Genomic DNA, 17,747 nt, shown 5'->3' with positions numbered 1-17,747 from the left:
AACCTAGGAGAGAAGGCAGTAACACCTGGCCACTTACCCACCTCATAACTGTGGGAGCAGTATATTTTCATAAAGGCAAAAAGTTAAAATTACTCTGAAAATGCTAATGGTTTCCCCCCATGATTTATCTGTATAACAAAGAAGCTCTCCAGCATATATTATGAAAGAATTCAAAGTATTCCCAACAGGTTAGGCTTCAGGTCTCTGATGTTAGATGCTCTGGATTGACCAGTCTGCAGACACACCACCATCATTAGTTTACTCTGTTTTCCAAAAGGTTTAAAAATTTATTTTTTATCTTAGCAAAAGAATTGAGATAAAGGAATAGAACACTTCAATTAAGATCAGTGCTTTGTGAGATATAAAAAACATACATACAAAAATATCTGCAAAAATACATAATGTTTCTTTAATGGTGTTTACTGTCTCTGTATAGATGTAATTTTTTTTTTTTTTTTAATGGAGGCTTAGGGGTCACATTTCAGCTGGACACATTTCCCAAGGATAGATTTTCCAAGGAAAACATGCTGAGGCATGATTCCACACAAGTAAAATTGTTTCTTTCCCAGAAGACAGTAATTTCTTCCCTTTATTCTTTGTTCTTTATTCTCATGATACTGTGGCATTTTAGAGTTTATCTTTTACATTGGTAACTGTAAGGAAATATTAATCCGATCTAGAAGTTCCTGTTCACAACATAGACAGAAGAGTCTTGTAAAACTTTATTCGAATAAAAGGAGAGTCCACAGGACAATTCCTTGTGGGGTCTCACAAATTGCTGGAAGATGCAGCTTCCCTTTTATACTAAATTCCCGGATGCAAATTTCCCTCTCCCTTTCCCCATTGGCTAAGGTACTCAGGATTTACAGTCTCCCCGAAATGCGTACTACGTGTTCCCCTTCACACATAACCCCCCCGTTATCATACATCGTATGTTCATTTAAATTAGGTTATTCACTTCTCTGGGTGGAGAAGTTAATATTCAGTAGGCTGTTAAGCCTGCACTCTGACCTAAAAGTTCAGAGGCTCAGGCTGTGTTCAGTGTCTGCTATTTTCAGACAAACCCCTACTGATTTGCAGCAAAATTCAACCTAAGGTCCTTAGCAGGGCTCTCGTGATTTATATACACATAGATAAGGTGAACTGTCTGGTTCCTCCCTTTCTATTCCTACTCCCTCTTAGTCAATTCTTCCTTTGTAAAGGCACTACCTCCTTTTAATCCTATCAGTAACCTAAGGAAAATTATTGTAAAACAGGCCATAGTACAAACACCTGCATCTTGGAGATCATAAATATTAACAAAGAATGTCTTTTTGATTTAAGTTTTTTCAAATATGGAAAGGACCTTATGAGGAGAGGCTGAGGAACCTGAGGCTTTTTAATCTGGAAAACAGAAGACTGAGAGGGGATTCAATAAACACTTATAAATATCAGAGGGCTGGGTGTCAGGAGGGAGGGGACAGGCTCTTCTCACTTGCTACCTGTGATAGGACAAGGAGCAATGGATGTAAGCAGCAGCACAGGAGGTTCCACCTCAACACAAGGGCGAACTTCCTTACTGTAAGAATCACAGACCACTGGAATAGGCTTCCCAGAGAGGTTGTGGAGTCTCCTTCTCTGGAGACTTTCAAGGCCCATCTGGATGCGTTCCTCTGTAACCTGAGCTAGATTGTATGGTCCTGCTTTGGCAGTGGGGTTGGACTCAATGATTTCTTTGGGTCCCTTCCAACCCCTGACATCCTGTGATCCTTTGACCTTTTTCACTCAGACATGTCAGTAGAGGGATAAGCAGGACTGGTTAAATAAATATTTGGATGTGTTGCAAAAAGTAAAACCACTGATCTTCTACTTGCTAACAATTTATGAAGGATAATGTTTTTCTTTCACTCACTTTTCCTTTGAGGAAAAAAATTCTCCTTTGAGGAGAAAATTTAAGCAGTAATATGAAATAATCTGTCCATCTGCAGTTTCACTATGACTCTTCCAACAACCCTTTTTTATTGTTGTTGGTTGTTTGGTTTGGTTTTGGTCACTTGGTTTGGTTTCTTCATTTTATTTTTGGTTTATAGCTTTAATCATGGAGATATCAACAGTTTCAGCAAAAATTCATGTAGAAAAACATGGTTGCTCCTTGCAGAATAACAGCATCTCTGGAAAATCTACATGGTGTTTTGTTAATTTGGGGTTGAAGCTGCTTTGCCCACCTTATGGCCTGGCCCTTTTTGTGTCTGAAGTCACAGTTACCCAGGGTACATAAGAGAGCTTGTTCAAGGTTTTAGTATCTCAAAGCTTTCGAAATTTTTACAAAATTGTTCTAGAAACCACGGCTCAGTAAAATTAGCATAACTGTAAATACTGAATATGATCAATTTTAGGGAAAAAATGTATTTTTGAACAACTGTACAAATCTGAAATAAGAAATAGCTTCTCACAGTGCAGCTATGAAAGAAGCAGAATAACCTTACTCTTTTTGAATACTTCACCTTTCTTTATACTGCTGATCTTCTCTATGTATCTAGCAAATTATTAAGAATCATACAGCTATTTGCCTGCTCTGTCTGTAGTAAGCAGTGCTGTTGATTAGTATTTTATGGTAACCAAAAGTATCTCTCTGACTGCATGACAGTTTCAGAGCAGACTGAACATTGCTTTGTTATTACCTGAAGCACAAAAATGTTCTGAATGCTATCCCTGTGACTAGGTTTTCGTGGCAAAGTTACTCAGCACTGGTGTGGGAAGGTTTTCTTTTGTTAGTGAGAAGTTTTATTTGACATAGTACTCAACTGACATACTGCTCAGACATCTGTATATTCCATGGGAAATACTGATGGCTGGTGTCAGCACAAAACTACCAGTGTTTATAAGACACTGTGTTGTACCAACCTTTATCACTTTACACTACAGATAAGAACAATTTTTCTATATCTCAAAGCATAAAACTCAGTTGTAAACCTCTCCTGCTTGCAAGTTCTCTGGTTTTCTTTGCCTGCATTAGAATCCAAGGAAAACACTTTGAGGATAGGACCCAAGAAAATAACTGTTCTATACAAAACTTGGAGGACGGGGGTGGGAATAATAATTTAGCAAGTTTGTTAATAACTTTTTTCTACATTTCAGTCATATATGTAGTTTATTGTGCCAGCTAACTGCAAAGTTGTAAATATACACAATACATTTTAATGATTTTTTCCTTTAGTCTTCATATATATTAGTTTTACATACCTATTGTGCTATTGATCTCTTTTTCCAGATTGCTGTTTTAATATTCTAAAATACATTCCTTTCCTACATTCTCAGACCTGCTAACAAAACCATCGGCATTCTGGCAATAAATTAATGAACTTCTATTACTAAAAACAGGAAGTGAGAAGCAGACAAGAAAATCATAATCATATATATGTATTCAAATGAGAACAAACTTTCCCCATGTATTATTCACATTAGAAAAAATATAAATCTCATTTATGTGTGAACATCAGTGAAAGAATTAGGCTGTTTCATTGGTCCTCCTCTAACTAAGAGAAAGATGGTCCAGAGTTCATGTAGAAATACTGAGGAGGAACATAAAGTTTCTTAGTGCTATTATTAGAAAACAGCTCTTAAGTTATCACAAATTCTTCTTCATGCTGCTAGTCAGAGGAACCCTAGTGGCAAGACATACATTTCAGCCTAGCACTGGTAGTCTAATGTTGTAAAAACACCCTAAAATTGGGAATATGAATCTTTAATGCTTTCCTTTAGCTGGAAAAATCACAGAGGTGGAGAACAAGTGTCCATGCTTATTAACAATTGAAAGGACAGGATGCGATATCCTTCCTATTTCTCTAAAGTCCATGTCTTCATGTAAGTATTTAGTTAGAAATAGGCATAGTTTTGCTGTAAATCAGACTGCTGGCTAATTCTAACAAAATAATGTCAATGAGTTCTCACTTTTTGTTTAATTATATGGTCCTTTTTCCACAGGAAAACAATACATTTAATGCTCTCTGTAGTGGATTCAGGATTTGTCTTGGATGTGCAGGGTTTTGGTTGTTTGTTGTTTTTTTGTGGGGTTTGGTTTGGGTTTTTTTTCTTTCAGTATCCTGTGAGTTTACTAACATAAAATATAATGGAAACTTTGCACCAAAATTATAAAGTCAACATTATTTTGACATTTTTCAGTGAGAAAATCACTTCTTAAAATAATCTAATGTGTTACCAGAAAGAGGAACAATATCAGAGAATACTTATATTTTGGCAATAGTTACTTGGATAGAACTTTCTTCCAACCATGCCAGTGCAGACTACAAATTTCAGAATAGCAAAGAGTGGATTCAGAAGTGATACACTGTCTTTGCTTCCTCTGCCTTCTTCCCTCTGATGGTAAAAACATTTTCAAAACTGGCAAGAGGAGAGGTGAAACTGAAAATGAAAGGAGAAAAGAAACAGTTGAGGTATGTGGTAATTAGCAGACAATAATCATACTTGTTAGAAAATACTTGCAGCTACTTTTGCTAGCAAATAGTGTCTGAGAGAAGCCAAATTACTCTACTTACAGGGCAAATACAAACAGCAACAAACATGCTGATTTCAAAACTTGTGGCATCAAAAAGTATTTTGAACACTGAAAAACAGAATTTATCATTAAAACTTATGTACTCCCTACTGAAAGAAAAAACAACTATTCCTCCTTTTTACACAACAGTTAGGAAATTCAGAGAACATATATTGCAACTGTATGTATTTATATGGACACATATAAACACAGTTGGAAGATTCCTCAGAAAGATGCATCATCTTATTTTCCATTTAACTGTTCTTTATTTCCAAGAACATATTCACTCACACTAGGCCATTCTGTCCTTACTCTTAAAAGAGAACATAATTTTCTGCTGTTTGAGAGAATGATAAAAAATTCATCAGATTTCCAATCCCCGTGTAAAAGGGTACAGATTTAGGCACCTAACAAGTACATAAATACACACATCAAATCCTATGACATTAGTGTCTGACAATAGCACTACTATTCTCACTGAACTTAGAACAAGATGGAAATACAAAGTCCACAGACAAAGGAAAACATGGATAAGAGAACCAAATGATCGTTCTAGTAATTTAAATTTGCCACACCATGTATAGAAAGCCTGAAAAGTATTTGAAAACCCTTAGGTTAAAGATGAGTAATCTAGGACAGATAACTAAATGACTCTACGCCATGAGATTTGGAATGCCAACCAAAACCACACAACATATATTTGTTTGAGTTAATTTTCCTTTATTTTCTCTTGCTAGATGAAGTTCCTAAATATTATATATCACAGTAACATCAGAGAAACAATGACTTGAGAATCGTTCTTTAAAAAAAAAAAAAAAAAAAAAAAGTTGATCTCTTAAAAGATCTAAGTAGGGAATATTTTCCCCCAAGCAAGTGAGGAAAGCCTTTGGGCTCACCCAAAGACAAGTCTTCCTCTTGCCTCAAGGAATGCTGAATGTAGTTTCCCACGCTGTCCAAAATGGGCTGTGCCTGAGAAGCAGAAGGTGGAGCTGTAATTGAGCAGGAGCAACCCGAGAGTGCCCCCAGCTAACAAGGTTTCAAGCAATTCTCACTGACCCCGTGGATGCTGGGGTGCTGTTGCTCTGTGCTGCGAGTAGTTTTCAACATTCACCTAAAATTCTTCTGTCAATGCTAGAGACATGGAGCTGAAGGAGGTCACCTGTGATCGCTCAGGAGTAAACAATTTGGCCTTCCAGGTAAGTGTGGTTTACTTTGCTTTGTGGGGAAGAGGAAGAACTTAACAAATAGTGTTTGCTTCGGTCCCTGAAGGGGAAAAAAAAAAAAGGGGGGGGGGGTGTTTTCTTATATAAAAAGCTGGATCACAATTGGCACATTCAGGAGCAGGTGCTGCTTATAGCCTTCAGCTGGTGCCTGATATACCGGTATCTTTGAAAAGGCTCCGCAATATTTCACAGGCTGATGAATCTCATAACTAGCTCTTCCACCTCTCCCATCTGCCCTATCACTTGCTGCTTTTACCTGAGGATAGGTAATTCACAGTTCTGTTGAAGAAGAGGTTATCATTATGCAACAGGTATATACCTCATCAAGGCCGTGTGTACTAATAATATGGGGAAAACAGTAATGTAATCACAGTGGGGATAATATCTTCCTTCCTGTCTTCTTCATAACATAAATAAAATTGTCTTGTTCTGCTCTTAGGAAGAACACAGATAAAGAACCAGCCCAAAAGTCCTGTGTAATATGTGCATAGTGTTAATAGCCATTTTAAAATGCAGTTTTCAAAAGAAGAAGAAGCATGAAAAAAGTGTCACCCAGTTTGTTACCTTTTTCTCGCTCTCCAGCATCCCTGTACTTTCATCAGAATTAGAGCAGGAGGAAACAGAAAGTAGAAAACCCACAACCAGGCCTGTTCATTAGACTTGTAAGACAGTGGCCCTAAAGAATGCTGTTATCAGAGTTACTTAGCCTTGCTCTCTGCAGCCTCTGGTCCTACGCTGCCCCAGTGCACAGTTAGCAGGAAGGATAGCATCTATTGGGTATGAGGATCAGCCACCACGATTTAAATAACACAAAAAGGTCTTTGTAGATGCTAAGCATGTCGAATATTACGCAACACCAGTGATATTCAACCACTCTGTTTATGTATTCATTGGGCTATAGAGACAGGCAATAAATTTATTTGATAATTTGCTGGCCAGGGAATACTTGTGGAATGTAAGGAAGCAGGTTTAAGTCTCTTCTCCAGTAATTAGTTAATAATTCATGCTAAGTGGGACACCTTCAAGAGGAGACAGAGATAACTCTTAAAAGACAGTATTCCCGTGACTACGACATTCTCCTGGGTAATCGGAGCCCACTCATCTGTGCTTCAGAGCCCGTAGATAAGCACTTTGAATTTGAGTCTCTCTCAGTTCAAGTGAATGAGATAAAAGTGGACTTCATCCTGGCTGCCTTTCCGCACAAAACGTGCGCCTAAGATAACGCAATCAGATTTCTCATTCTGTACCTACAAACTCATCAAAGAGAGAAGACCCTTCCCAGCTGCAGAAGTTCGGTGTTAAATGCTTTTGAATGACCTGAAATGCAAATCACCTCTTCCCTCTGCAGTCTCCGTGGAGCACAGGACCGTGGTTGAATCAATCCTCTGCTTACAAAGCTAGCCCACCTGGGCAGTATGCAGTGAACCCAAGTGTTTCCATTCCTGTCTGTTACAGAGTTTTGCAAGAGCATGCAAATCCTCTCCTATCTAAACAACTCAAATGCCAAATCACAAAGACTGTGCAACAATGAAACCCGGGGGCTGAATGAGGCTTTCTGATTACTTTTAACAAGTCACTCTATAGAAAATAAGACAAATGAGGAAATAAGTTAAACTTCCACATATAGAAAAACTCATCATTTCGTGATAGAAGCCCCTGAGAAGAAAATACCTTCTTTAAAAATCTTTCATTCTATCTTTTCTTGCACAAAGGGTGAATGCGCTTCTTCCTCCAAGATAGTGTCTTCTAGTATTAAGCAATCGGTATCTTCCCTAAACCACATAAAAATGTTCCAGAAAAATATTTATTTAAGACATTTTAAGTATCAGTGTGGGACTGCACTCCGTAGGTTCCTACAGATGTCCTTGAGTCATTTAATAATTAGCACACAAAGGCGTAGGAAAAAAGCAGACAAGAACAAAGGAAACTCAGGTTAGGTTTGTTTTACAACGCAAGTAAATAAAGAAAACAGCTCTTAACGTAATACGAGACAGCTCAAGGCTGACAAGTTGTGGGTGGAGGATCATGTCAGACCTTTATTACGTTACAAACGACAGGCACTGTGCCTTCTGTTGTGGAGACTAATGGGATGAAAAGGTTGTAATATATAGTAATCTGCCTTTTGACTAGTTATACAAATGGTCAAAAAGGGCTAACATTTTGAGCCCTTCTAAATTTCACATTGTCCATATTAAATGTCTACCTGTCAATGCATCTACCCTGTGTCTACATCCACAATAATGTCGTACACAGTATGTGCTTTCTGCATTCACTGTGGTTAACATCGTTCTGATGGCAACGGCACCAACTGGACAACCACGCCCACAGAATTTCCTGCTCAGAAACCCAACAGTAGTATTACCCCTAAACCTGAGATTTGGTTTAGCTCGTATTTAAGAGGCAAAGGTTTTACCTAATCAGTTGTGATGATTCAGATCTCTGATGATGATAACATTAAACAAGTCACACTTATTCCTCATGGAATGATAAGACCTGTTTCATAAAAAGGAACAGTGTCTGGGATGGGAAAAAAAAACTCTGACTTTTAAAAGGAGGTAAACATTTAAAAAAAGAGAGAGAGGGGAGTGGTTAAAAAGGAAAATAACAACTAATAACTACTAATTGTTTGCTGGTCTCCTCTTGCAAGTGTTATGATGCACTAAGTGGTCAGTACCAGTCTCTGAAGCAAAACACACTGTACTGTTAAGAAGCTGCCACAACATAGTCAGCTTTTGTACTCCATTTTAATCAAACAAGCTATCCTAAAATGCTATTTAGTTCTGTGTTTATTAGCATTCTCCACAGCTTCCTAGATAGTCTTTTCTGATTGGTTGGTTAATTAAGACTACAGGGACTATTAAGAATTTACATTTCTTGGGGATTGTTGTAATTTCCCTTGGGAATTATGAAGACATAACCCATCTCTGTAATTCCATCAGATCCAGACATGAAATTATGCAGCCCCTTTCCACGTTTTTAAAACTTGCTTTTCAAAGCCATGTTTTTGTTTTTAATAAATTGGTTGTCTCTATAGATAGATATACTTCATCTCTTACAGGAAATAGTGAAATAGAGCTGTACCTTAAGGCTCTTTTCTTCTCAGGCTAAATAAATATTCCTTGTGAAAACTATTTTTAGGGTTCTGGTTCTTAACATCCTCATTGTGTTCCTACTTGCCATCAATAAATATTTAGAATGTCATAATTGCAGGGGTCACGTGCACCTTGTTATCTTCTTAGGAATGTGCAGATATTTTTTCTGTGCTGGTTTTTCTGGATTTTTCTTTCTGCCTCTCATACCTTTCACTTACTCTGAGAACAAATAGATTTCCTACCTTTTTTTTTTTTTTCTCCTTTTGGCCACCTTGTGTCACTCTGTCATTTTAACGTGTTTATCCTGCATTTCAGGATACTATCCAACTATCCTACTCAAGACTGACAATGTAAGCTTTTAATGAAAACACTAAGGTACTGACTCAGAGGTGGTTGAATCTAATTTGCAACCCATTTTGAAAATCCCATGAACATTTAGCCAGCAGAATTTAAATCTAGCAGTAATTGTTTCTTAACTGCCATCTCTACAGCTCATTTACTATACACACTAACAATGAATATCCATCCCTCCTGGCCTCTACACTGAATTTTATCATTTGACAGGAATTTATGAATGCTATGATTATTGACAGAAAAAAAAAAATCCTCAGTATTTAAAACGGATTTTTAATCCTTTAGAATCATGACAGTCTGGCTAGCATAAGGTAGTGCATGAGGAGAACTTAAATCAGTGCTTGTTAGTTAAAGTGAATATTTAAAAATTGCAAAATTTTGAACTGTAGATCAGCTGGTTTCATTTCGGTTGACTTAATGCAATCTGAAATTTAATTAAACCCACCTTTAAACCATAAACAGTTTAAGCAGCTGCCTGGATGCTGTGATAGCCAGTCTGTTTCCATTGCTAGCTGGCAGTGACAGAAAACCATCTACTCTAGAGAGTGTGCTGCTGTAAAAACACAGCCGATAGAAGTCACGCCCTCTGCAAAACTAATCCTCCTGGGAAAGGCAGGAAGGAGGTAAAAGGGAAGGTCAAAGAATACTCATACAAAAAGACTTGGCAGATTAACTGCTCATCTAGAGGGCACAAAACAAACACCGAAAGAGCAATTCACTTACAAGATAGCTCCATGCTCTTGCTGTTTAACCAAATATTTTGCAAGCAGGAAGTCCCTTTTGCAATGAAAACTTATTCAGGGAGATAGGAAAAGGTAAGGAGAAAATGAGGTAGAAGCTTTTCCGTCCATGCTGGGTTCGTAGCAATCTGCAACAAGAGGAGATAAGTACAAGCAGATTGGCGTTTTGGTGAAGAGTTAGCTTCTTTCGTGGTGTATGGTTAAATAACATGCATTTTCACCAAGCGAAGGAAGGAAGGAAGGAAGGAAGGAAGGAAGGAAGGAAGGAAGGAAGGAAGGAAGGAAGGAAGGAAGGAAGGAAGGAAGGAAGGAAGGAAGGAAGGAAGGAAGGAAGGAAGGAAGGAAGGAAGGAAGGAAGGAAGGAAGGAAGGAAGGAAGGAAGGAAGGAAGGAAGGAAGGAAGGAAGGAAGGAAGGAAGGAAGGAAGGAAGGAAGGAAGGAAGGAAGGAAGGAAGGAAGGAAGGAAGGAAGGAAGGAAGGAAGGAAGGAAGGAAGGAAGGAAGGAAGGAAGGAAGGAAGGAAGGAAGGAAGGAAGGAAGGAAGGAAGGAAGGAAGGAAGGAAGGAAGGAAGGAAGGAAGGAAGGAAGGAAGGAAGGAAGGAAGGAAGGAAGGAAGGAAGGAAGGAAGGAAGGAAGGAAGGAAGGAAGGAAGGAAGGAAGGAAGGAAGGAAGGAAGGAAGGAAAAGAGAAAGTTCATGCCTTTATGACACTCAAAGACTGTTTTAGTCAACAGAAGTACTCTCTTACTGAAGTAAACTTGTTATCAACAGTAATAAACCAGTTTCTACTGAATTTGAAACGTATCAGGAATGTAGGATGATCACATGTTGAAATTAGTGCTTTTTATGCTTGTAAAAAAAATAACCCAAATCTATTATTCTGCAGTGTGGGCTATTTAGAATTCCAGCAGTCATGTGATGTTCTTATTAGTTTCCAGTTACATTACTCATACATTCAGATATTTTAATTACTGTATAAATTAAACTTTAATGTAATTATTGGAGTTGAGCAGTGAGTTAGATAAAGTGACTTCTAGGGGTTCCTTCCAACACAATTTATTCTGTACTTCTGTTGCTTGTAGACAGCATATTCACTGGTGAATGTCCTAAGAAATCTCTTTTTCTTTCTCAGTATCAAACACAGAATTCTTCAAAAAGACTATGCCCCGGGCATCTGTGTGTCAGTTAAAGAATTGTATTACTCCCAACTGTATCACTCCAACTTCACTATGCTATCTTGTATAGTATTTTTTAAATTTATTATATCTTAGTGGTACAGTTAAACACTGCCTTTTGTGTTGTTGGTTTGTTTTCTCACTAGGTGGAGCATTCAGTAGAATCTTTCATTGTCAACTTACAGGGCAACAACTACAGACTCCTAAGACAGCTTCAGAATTAAAAAAAATAATGGGAAAGGCCCAAATAGGCCATTTTGCCCTTGGTGGGAGAACGGCTGGATCTTTGTATACTTTTTGAACCAGTCCTGAGGCAAAGGTCAGCACTGGGAGGACATGTGATTTTGGGTGAAGAAAACAGCACTTAGTTAAGCACCATTCATGACAAATGAAGCTTTGTGTAGTAGTGCAGTGCCTTGAACACCAGAGGTCTGTACACTTGAATTTTGGGCTTCCCATAGTAGTAAAGTAAAACGTAGAAACACAGGCATCAGAGTATAAAACAGTTCTCATCACACATGAGACAGGCTTTTAGATTTTTATTTGATACAATTTCTGGTCTTGTCAGGACCCAGAACAACAGAGAAGGTATGAATGTTATAAATCTGAAAGGTCTTTGAGCCTGAGAATCAAGAATTCACAAACCAAGGCATGGGGGGCGTTGTGTCTTCTGGGTTTGGTGGTGGGTTTTTGTTTGGTTGGTTTTTAATTACCTTATTTAAATTCATAAACCTTACATGCAATGTCAGTAATTGGCTGTGATAATACACCCAAGACACATACAGACAGAACAAAACTTGAAACTGATTTAAAATTGATAAACTGTCAGGGAAGCAAGTTTTATTCTCAGAAATACGTACATTAAGTACAAAACACAGAAAACTGACAGGATGTGGGATTCAGAACACTGTTTTCTAACATTGTAATTGTTTCAATACAAGAAACAAAAGAGGCATCAGAAATGGTGATCATGGGGAGTAGGATAGACAAGCATTTTGAAAAAGAGAATCTGGAAACATTTGGTTTAGTGGTACAGTCTTTTAGTCCAGTAAGACATACATATTATTAAATACCTGCTCATCCAAAATAGAGGAAATTTCAGACAAACACAGACTGGAGGCAACAGTTCTGGCATATAATAAACCAGAGAAAGAAAAGGAGAATACAATACAGATGACTTCATTATAAACACATTAATTTTGACTACACAGTTACGTATGGCTATGTAGTGAGCATGAAGACATGAGAGTCAGATTAAAAACAAACCACAAACATTTTGCTATTGTCATGTATTATTATTTTCACATCCACGCTTAGAAGTAATCTGCTACTTTAGGAGTTCCATTAAAAACTTCTGGTACTTTCCTGTGTTGAAATCATACCTAGTTGCCAAGTGTGATGGCACCTGAAAGAGCATGTAAGAAACAGATGTTTCTTGATGCTGTGGATATTCTTTTCTATCTTCTATTGGGCTTTGGATATGATCACAGTCAGCAAATGCAGGCTACTAAAGAAAAGCCTCTGCTCTCGAAGGTGAAGTGATTCCAGATTTACAGTGATGGGAGAGGATCTTGAGTTGTTCTGATATGTACTCCTGGGAAGAAGACAGCGATTTGAGATCTGAGATGCTAGGAGAGGAAGCTGGTAAACAGTGTCTGTGCTTTCCTCTTAGAACAAACCAGGGACAAAAAAAAAAAAAAGGGGGGGGGGGGTGTAGAACAAAAAAAGAAAATCAAAACAAGGACATTCAGAATGGATTTAAACTGCTCAAAAATATATAAAAGTACTGGCAATCAATGAAAGTTTGATTTTCATCAAAGCAACCAATTTTTCATTGAAAAGTTTCAGCTGAAAGTGCTCAGCCACTACTTTAAAGTACAAGAGTATTAGAGATACGTATAACCACGCTGACACTTTCTTGGAAATGCTGTGACTGGGCCAGAAGAGGGGTTTTTTGAGGCTCTGCAGAGTGCGAACTTTGCTGTGCCCCTGACAGCAGAAGTCCACGTGTTCCACACATCCCGTAGGTTAGCCTCAGCAAGGGCCAGTGGTCCTAAAGAGCCACATATAGTATCATGTTTGGCCATGAAAAAAAAAAAAAGAAGAAGAAGAGAAGGAGTTGTACCTTTTCCTTCTATATCTGCATAGAGTTAGACACAAAATGGTCTTGGAATTCAGAATTTCTTAACACTTGTTATTATAGATGTAGGAAAGCATTTGTGAAAATAAAAAGCAACATAGTAACATCCAGAGCATATTTAAATACATTGTAGACAATGTGAAAAGATGTAGATTGATGGAATTCATCTTGAAATACTCAAAAGAAAAAAAACAGTTTAAATTCTTAAGACAAACAGTATACTTACAAATTCATATAACCAGGCTGTGGGTGATTCCCATGAACTTCTGGTCCAAGGAGGATGATATGGCAGAGGAAAACAATGGTGGGGGCATGGTCTGGCCTGGGCAGCATATGAAGTGGGGGGATGGGGATGGAGGCAGGAGGTATGGGGCATGGACTTTGAGCTGTAACTAGGAGAAAGGACATTGTGCCATGGGGAGTGCAGCCCCCTGCATACATGAAAATATGGCTCTTCATCCCAGACAGCTGGACTCTCCTGATTCACAACGTATGTTCAAAAATCTGTGAAAAGTAATTGCATGCAATGTACTCCAAATTTAAGCCCAGGAATAAATTATATTTCAATACTATCAGCACTTGGTGTCCCTCAGGTGAGATGCCTACCTCCTGCATTCACCGAGCACAGTGCTTCCAGTTTCCAAAAATAATAGCACCGTAGCAGGTGGCAGCATCTAAATTTTCCAGGTTTGTTTTATTTCACAGTTAAAGGCCAAAGAGAGTAAACAATTGAGTTTAGTGAAAATGTAGCCGTAAGTTACAGTGCAGCTTCACAGAGACATTCAGCTCTCATCCCAGCCCCCTCAAAAACTGCAATCAAGAGGTCTGAGCAACCCCTTGCTCATGTCAAGCCAAGGTTTCTCCTAGTACCATGAATAGTGGCTTCTACGTACATACTCCTCTGCACCGTTTGAATTGCTGGCTGTGTGTTAATTTTGCCTTTGAGCTGGTTCAGTTCTTTCATTAGGAACCAAATGAGGGTCTTCCAGGAATTTTGGTGATGCGTGCAGTAGGAAAATCAGGCAGAAGGGAGGTGCCAGGGCAAGGTCCCCAGTGGGCTTTGTTTGACACGGCAGTGAGGGGAATGCAGATAGCACAACTAGTTACAGGTAGAGATAAACCTACCTGCAGTCTGCCACCTCTACTAGTGGCTGGGCAGAGTGAAATAACATCTAGAGAGAGGGTAGGACAGGATCACCAGCTCAGGTAAACACTGCCTGCCTTCACTGTGGTCCCTGCCTAAAAGTAGGCAAGCAGTTAGGCCACCCTAGCACAGTGCTGAAAAGAGGAGGTGAGAGCAGAGCACAAGGACCAGAAGTCGTTAAGCTGCTGCCGTTGAACTCAACGGTTTCCTGCCCCCAGTTACTGGCCCTCTGCAGTCTGTGGGACAGGCTCACTCTTCTCTGCCACTCCAGACTAGGCTGGGAAGTAACACAGGGTGGGCATGGCAGCCCCCACAGGTATGCCAAGCAGCCCAGGGGAGTTGCAGAGCTCCCAGCCACCTCAAGGACAGGCCTCAGACATGATGGAGGTCAGACTATGATTGATTGTTCAAAAGCTTTAATGCAGCTGGGCTTGTGTGCGTTGAGGGTGCAAAAGGATGTGTTTCCTGATTAAAATGTGCTGTCTGGGTGAAAAACTGGCTGAATGGCCAGGCCACGCCAGGCCAGTGGTGGCAAGTGGAGATGAATTCAGTAGCTGGCTGGTTACAGATGATGTTCTCTAGGGCTCAGTATTAGGGCTAATTCTGCTTAATATCTTAAGCAATTATATGGACGAAGGCATTCACTGCACCTTCTGGAAGTTTGCAGTTACCGGAAAGGAGGTTGTAGGGAGGTGGGAGTTGCTCTCTTCTCCCAAGTAACAAGCGACAGGACAAAATTAAATTGCTTCAGGATGTACCTGGTAAGGTTTACATTGGATATTAGGAAAAATTTCTTTACTAAAAGGGTTGTTGAGCATTGGAACAGGTTGCCCAGGGAAGTGGTGGAGCCACCATCCCTCTCTATGGGGTCCTCTTCATCTCTGAGTAACACTAGTAATTTTTTTCCCCATTTCAAAACGGCATGGATGGATTGCAAAAGTTCACAGCCACAATCTAACCACCGGGTTTTCCTGATACTGATCACAGCATTGGTGGCAGATAGGAAAGCTGGAGCTGTGGACTAAGTGCAGACAGGAAAGTCTGAGACTGCTTCAGCCACATTCCAGCAGAGATCTGTATTTTTGCACCTTCCTTAACAAGCGTGCAACCTCACACAACCTTGCCACTGCTCTGTTTTGCAGGAGGATGAATACATCAACATTCAGAGTGATCTGCACGAAAACAAACGTGACTCAGTAGATGATGAGCAACCTTGCTTGAAAGGGTAAGGTCTTTTGGATAAGTAAGTTCTCCACTCAGTCCTGACTTAAATAAGCTGCCAATGTTTCTGTTTCTCAAGTGACAGCTCTAAATTTCACTGCCATACTTCTATTGCTATGCAGACCTATGTATTGCCTATCAATCTGTGTAATACAGGAACACATTGTATTTAAAGTTATTATGCCTTGCAAAATAAAGGAGCAATTTTTTTTCCTTTTTGTACATTAACTACTTTTCCAATATTTCCATATGAGCCTTTTTAAAAAAGGTGTCTTATATAGTGATCTCTTTCAGGAAGTTAAAAGATTCACTATTATCCTTCAGTTTGCACAGCTACTTACCCTAGTGAAAAATAAGAACAGAATAGCTGTAAAAACAAACCATTCACAGAGCAGAAGTTTTACACTTCGTAAGCATTGGTGCCAAGTGACCACACTAAAGGCATGTATCTAAATTTTACTTGAGGATTAGAGATTTTTTTTTTTTTTTTGCAAAACCCACAAACCCTGTATAAGACATTTAAAAAGGAAAAAAAAAAGGCAGCAAGACTTGCTAATATGATCAGGTTTACTGATGCCATCAAATTAAAATACTGTTTCAAAAATCTAAGAAAAGTGTTCAGAGATTTTTTTCATTTCTCCTCTTTATTCTTTTACAACACTCTTGTTTTAAATGTTTAGCTTGTCTAGCTTGTCTAGCTAGAACAAAGCTGATGTTTAAGATTTCAGGTATCCAAGTTTGATAAGCCTCTCCAGTGTCATGCATCCAGCATCTTGCCAGAAGTAAGACAATTGCAAGGCAAATGTTGACATGCAAATGGGTGCATAAGGTTAGTGGTGTCTCTTCCCTCTTATACTTGGGCCCACAGGAGTAATTTCACGATAGGCAAGTCTGCACAGATTTGGATTGAGTTGGCTGTGATGAAGCCTGTATCATTTTTATTAATTATTATTTATTTGTACACAGATGGCGATCCAAGAAATAAATAAGGTTTGATTCAAAGAGCTTACTGTTCTAGAGGTCCCCTCATTCCTTCACCAGCAGAAGGAACCATTGCTGCAGACAGTGAAAACTACTTGAAGGTTGAAAGCTGAAGAGCGCTTTGCTCTAATTACAGTTAGGCTATGTGTTGTTCAGTGCTCTCTGGTTTTCTATTTTGTCTAAGTTTATTTTTGCATTTAAAACTTAACAAGGGCAATGGTGTCTCTACTAAGTTACTTTTTAAAAATTAGTTCCTAAAAGCAGGCACTAATGTGATCTAATATCTTCCCTGATCTGCTCAAAAGGGACTTTCACGAAGCATGCCTCAATTTTGAAGGTGTCATCAATTTCTTTCAACTAATAGTTCTGAATTACCTGTGGTTTGAGGTACAACACTTTTGAAAAATCGGTTTGTGGATAACAAGGGTTCACTACACGGGCAAGGTGTTTACATTCACTTCTAGAGTACATTCAGATGGGAAAATTTCTGAGTTGCAAAGTACAAGCAAGAATAGTTTTGGCATATATAAATATTTCACATTAAATTTCTTCTTTATATGTGCTTAAGTGGTCTTTGCATTTTCCAATATATAGGATTAGCTTTTAGAAAATAATATTTCCCTGATATATTAACTAAATTTTACATGGACATTTTTTTTCTGCCACCTTTCAGGACAGAGCTGCATATTTATGACATGTTTGCCTAAATGTACACTATTACTCAAGTGATAATCACCTGAGGGGTGATTACAACAAGGGAGAGATAGATGTTAGAGAGAAGAGATTAGTAATCTTAAAATAATTATTTTAAATCCCAAAGGACTGATAAGTACCAGAAACAGATAGAAGATAATACCTTCTCTTCTTTTTGTTTGGGGTTATGTTTATTTTTTGTTTTGGGGTGTTTGGGTTTTTTTTTAAGGAACTGTAAATTTGATAAAGTAACTCTGTCCTATTAATGTATCTGTCTCTCTTTTCTCCTTTTCTTTCTTTTCCTGTTGTATCTAATCTCTCTGATGAGACAGAGCAGATAAGCTAACGTTCTTATAAATTAAAAAAAAGGGGGGAGGGGGATCGTGACTTAGAAGTAACAGGAATTCCCAGAAATAAAACAGAAAAATCAAAGGCAATTGAGATTTCTCAGAG

The 17,747-nt window shown here is 38.6% G+C and overlaps 1 protein-coding gene across 1 annotated transcript in view; it reads left to right on the top strand.

Moving 5' to 3' along the window:
- The first annotated feature begins 5,673 nt into the window (after positions 1–5,673).
- Positions 5,674–17,747, top strand: part of SLC28A3 (solute carrier family 28 member 3) — a 44,643-nt gene continuing 32,569 nt past the window's right edge. The window contains exons 1-4 of the mRNA XM_054397591.1: positions 5,674–5,730; positions 11,691–11,727; positions 12,057–12,163; positions 15,542–15,624. Coding sequence (XP_054253566.1) covers positions 5,674–5,730; positions 11,691–11,727; positions 12,057–12,163; positions 15,542–15,624 — 284 coding nt within the window. The remainder of the gene's footprint in view (positions 5,731–11,690; positions 11,728–12,056; positions 12,164–15,541; positions 15,625–17,747) is intronic.

This window comes from Indicator indicator, chromosome Z (assembly GCF_027791375.1).
Source record: "Indicator indicator isolate 239-I01 chromosome Z, UM_Iind_1.1, whole genome shotgun sequence".
NCBI lineage: Eukaryota > Metazoa > Chordata > Aves > Piciformes > Indicatoridae > Indicator > Indicator indicator.
This window is presented reverse-complemented; position numbering and strand designations above follow the sequence as displayed.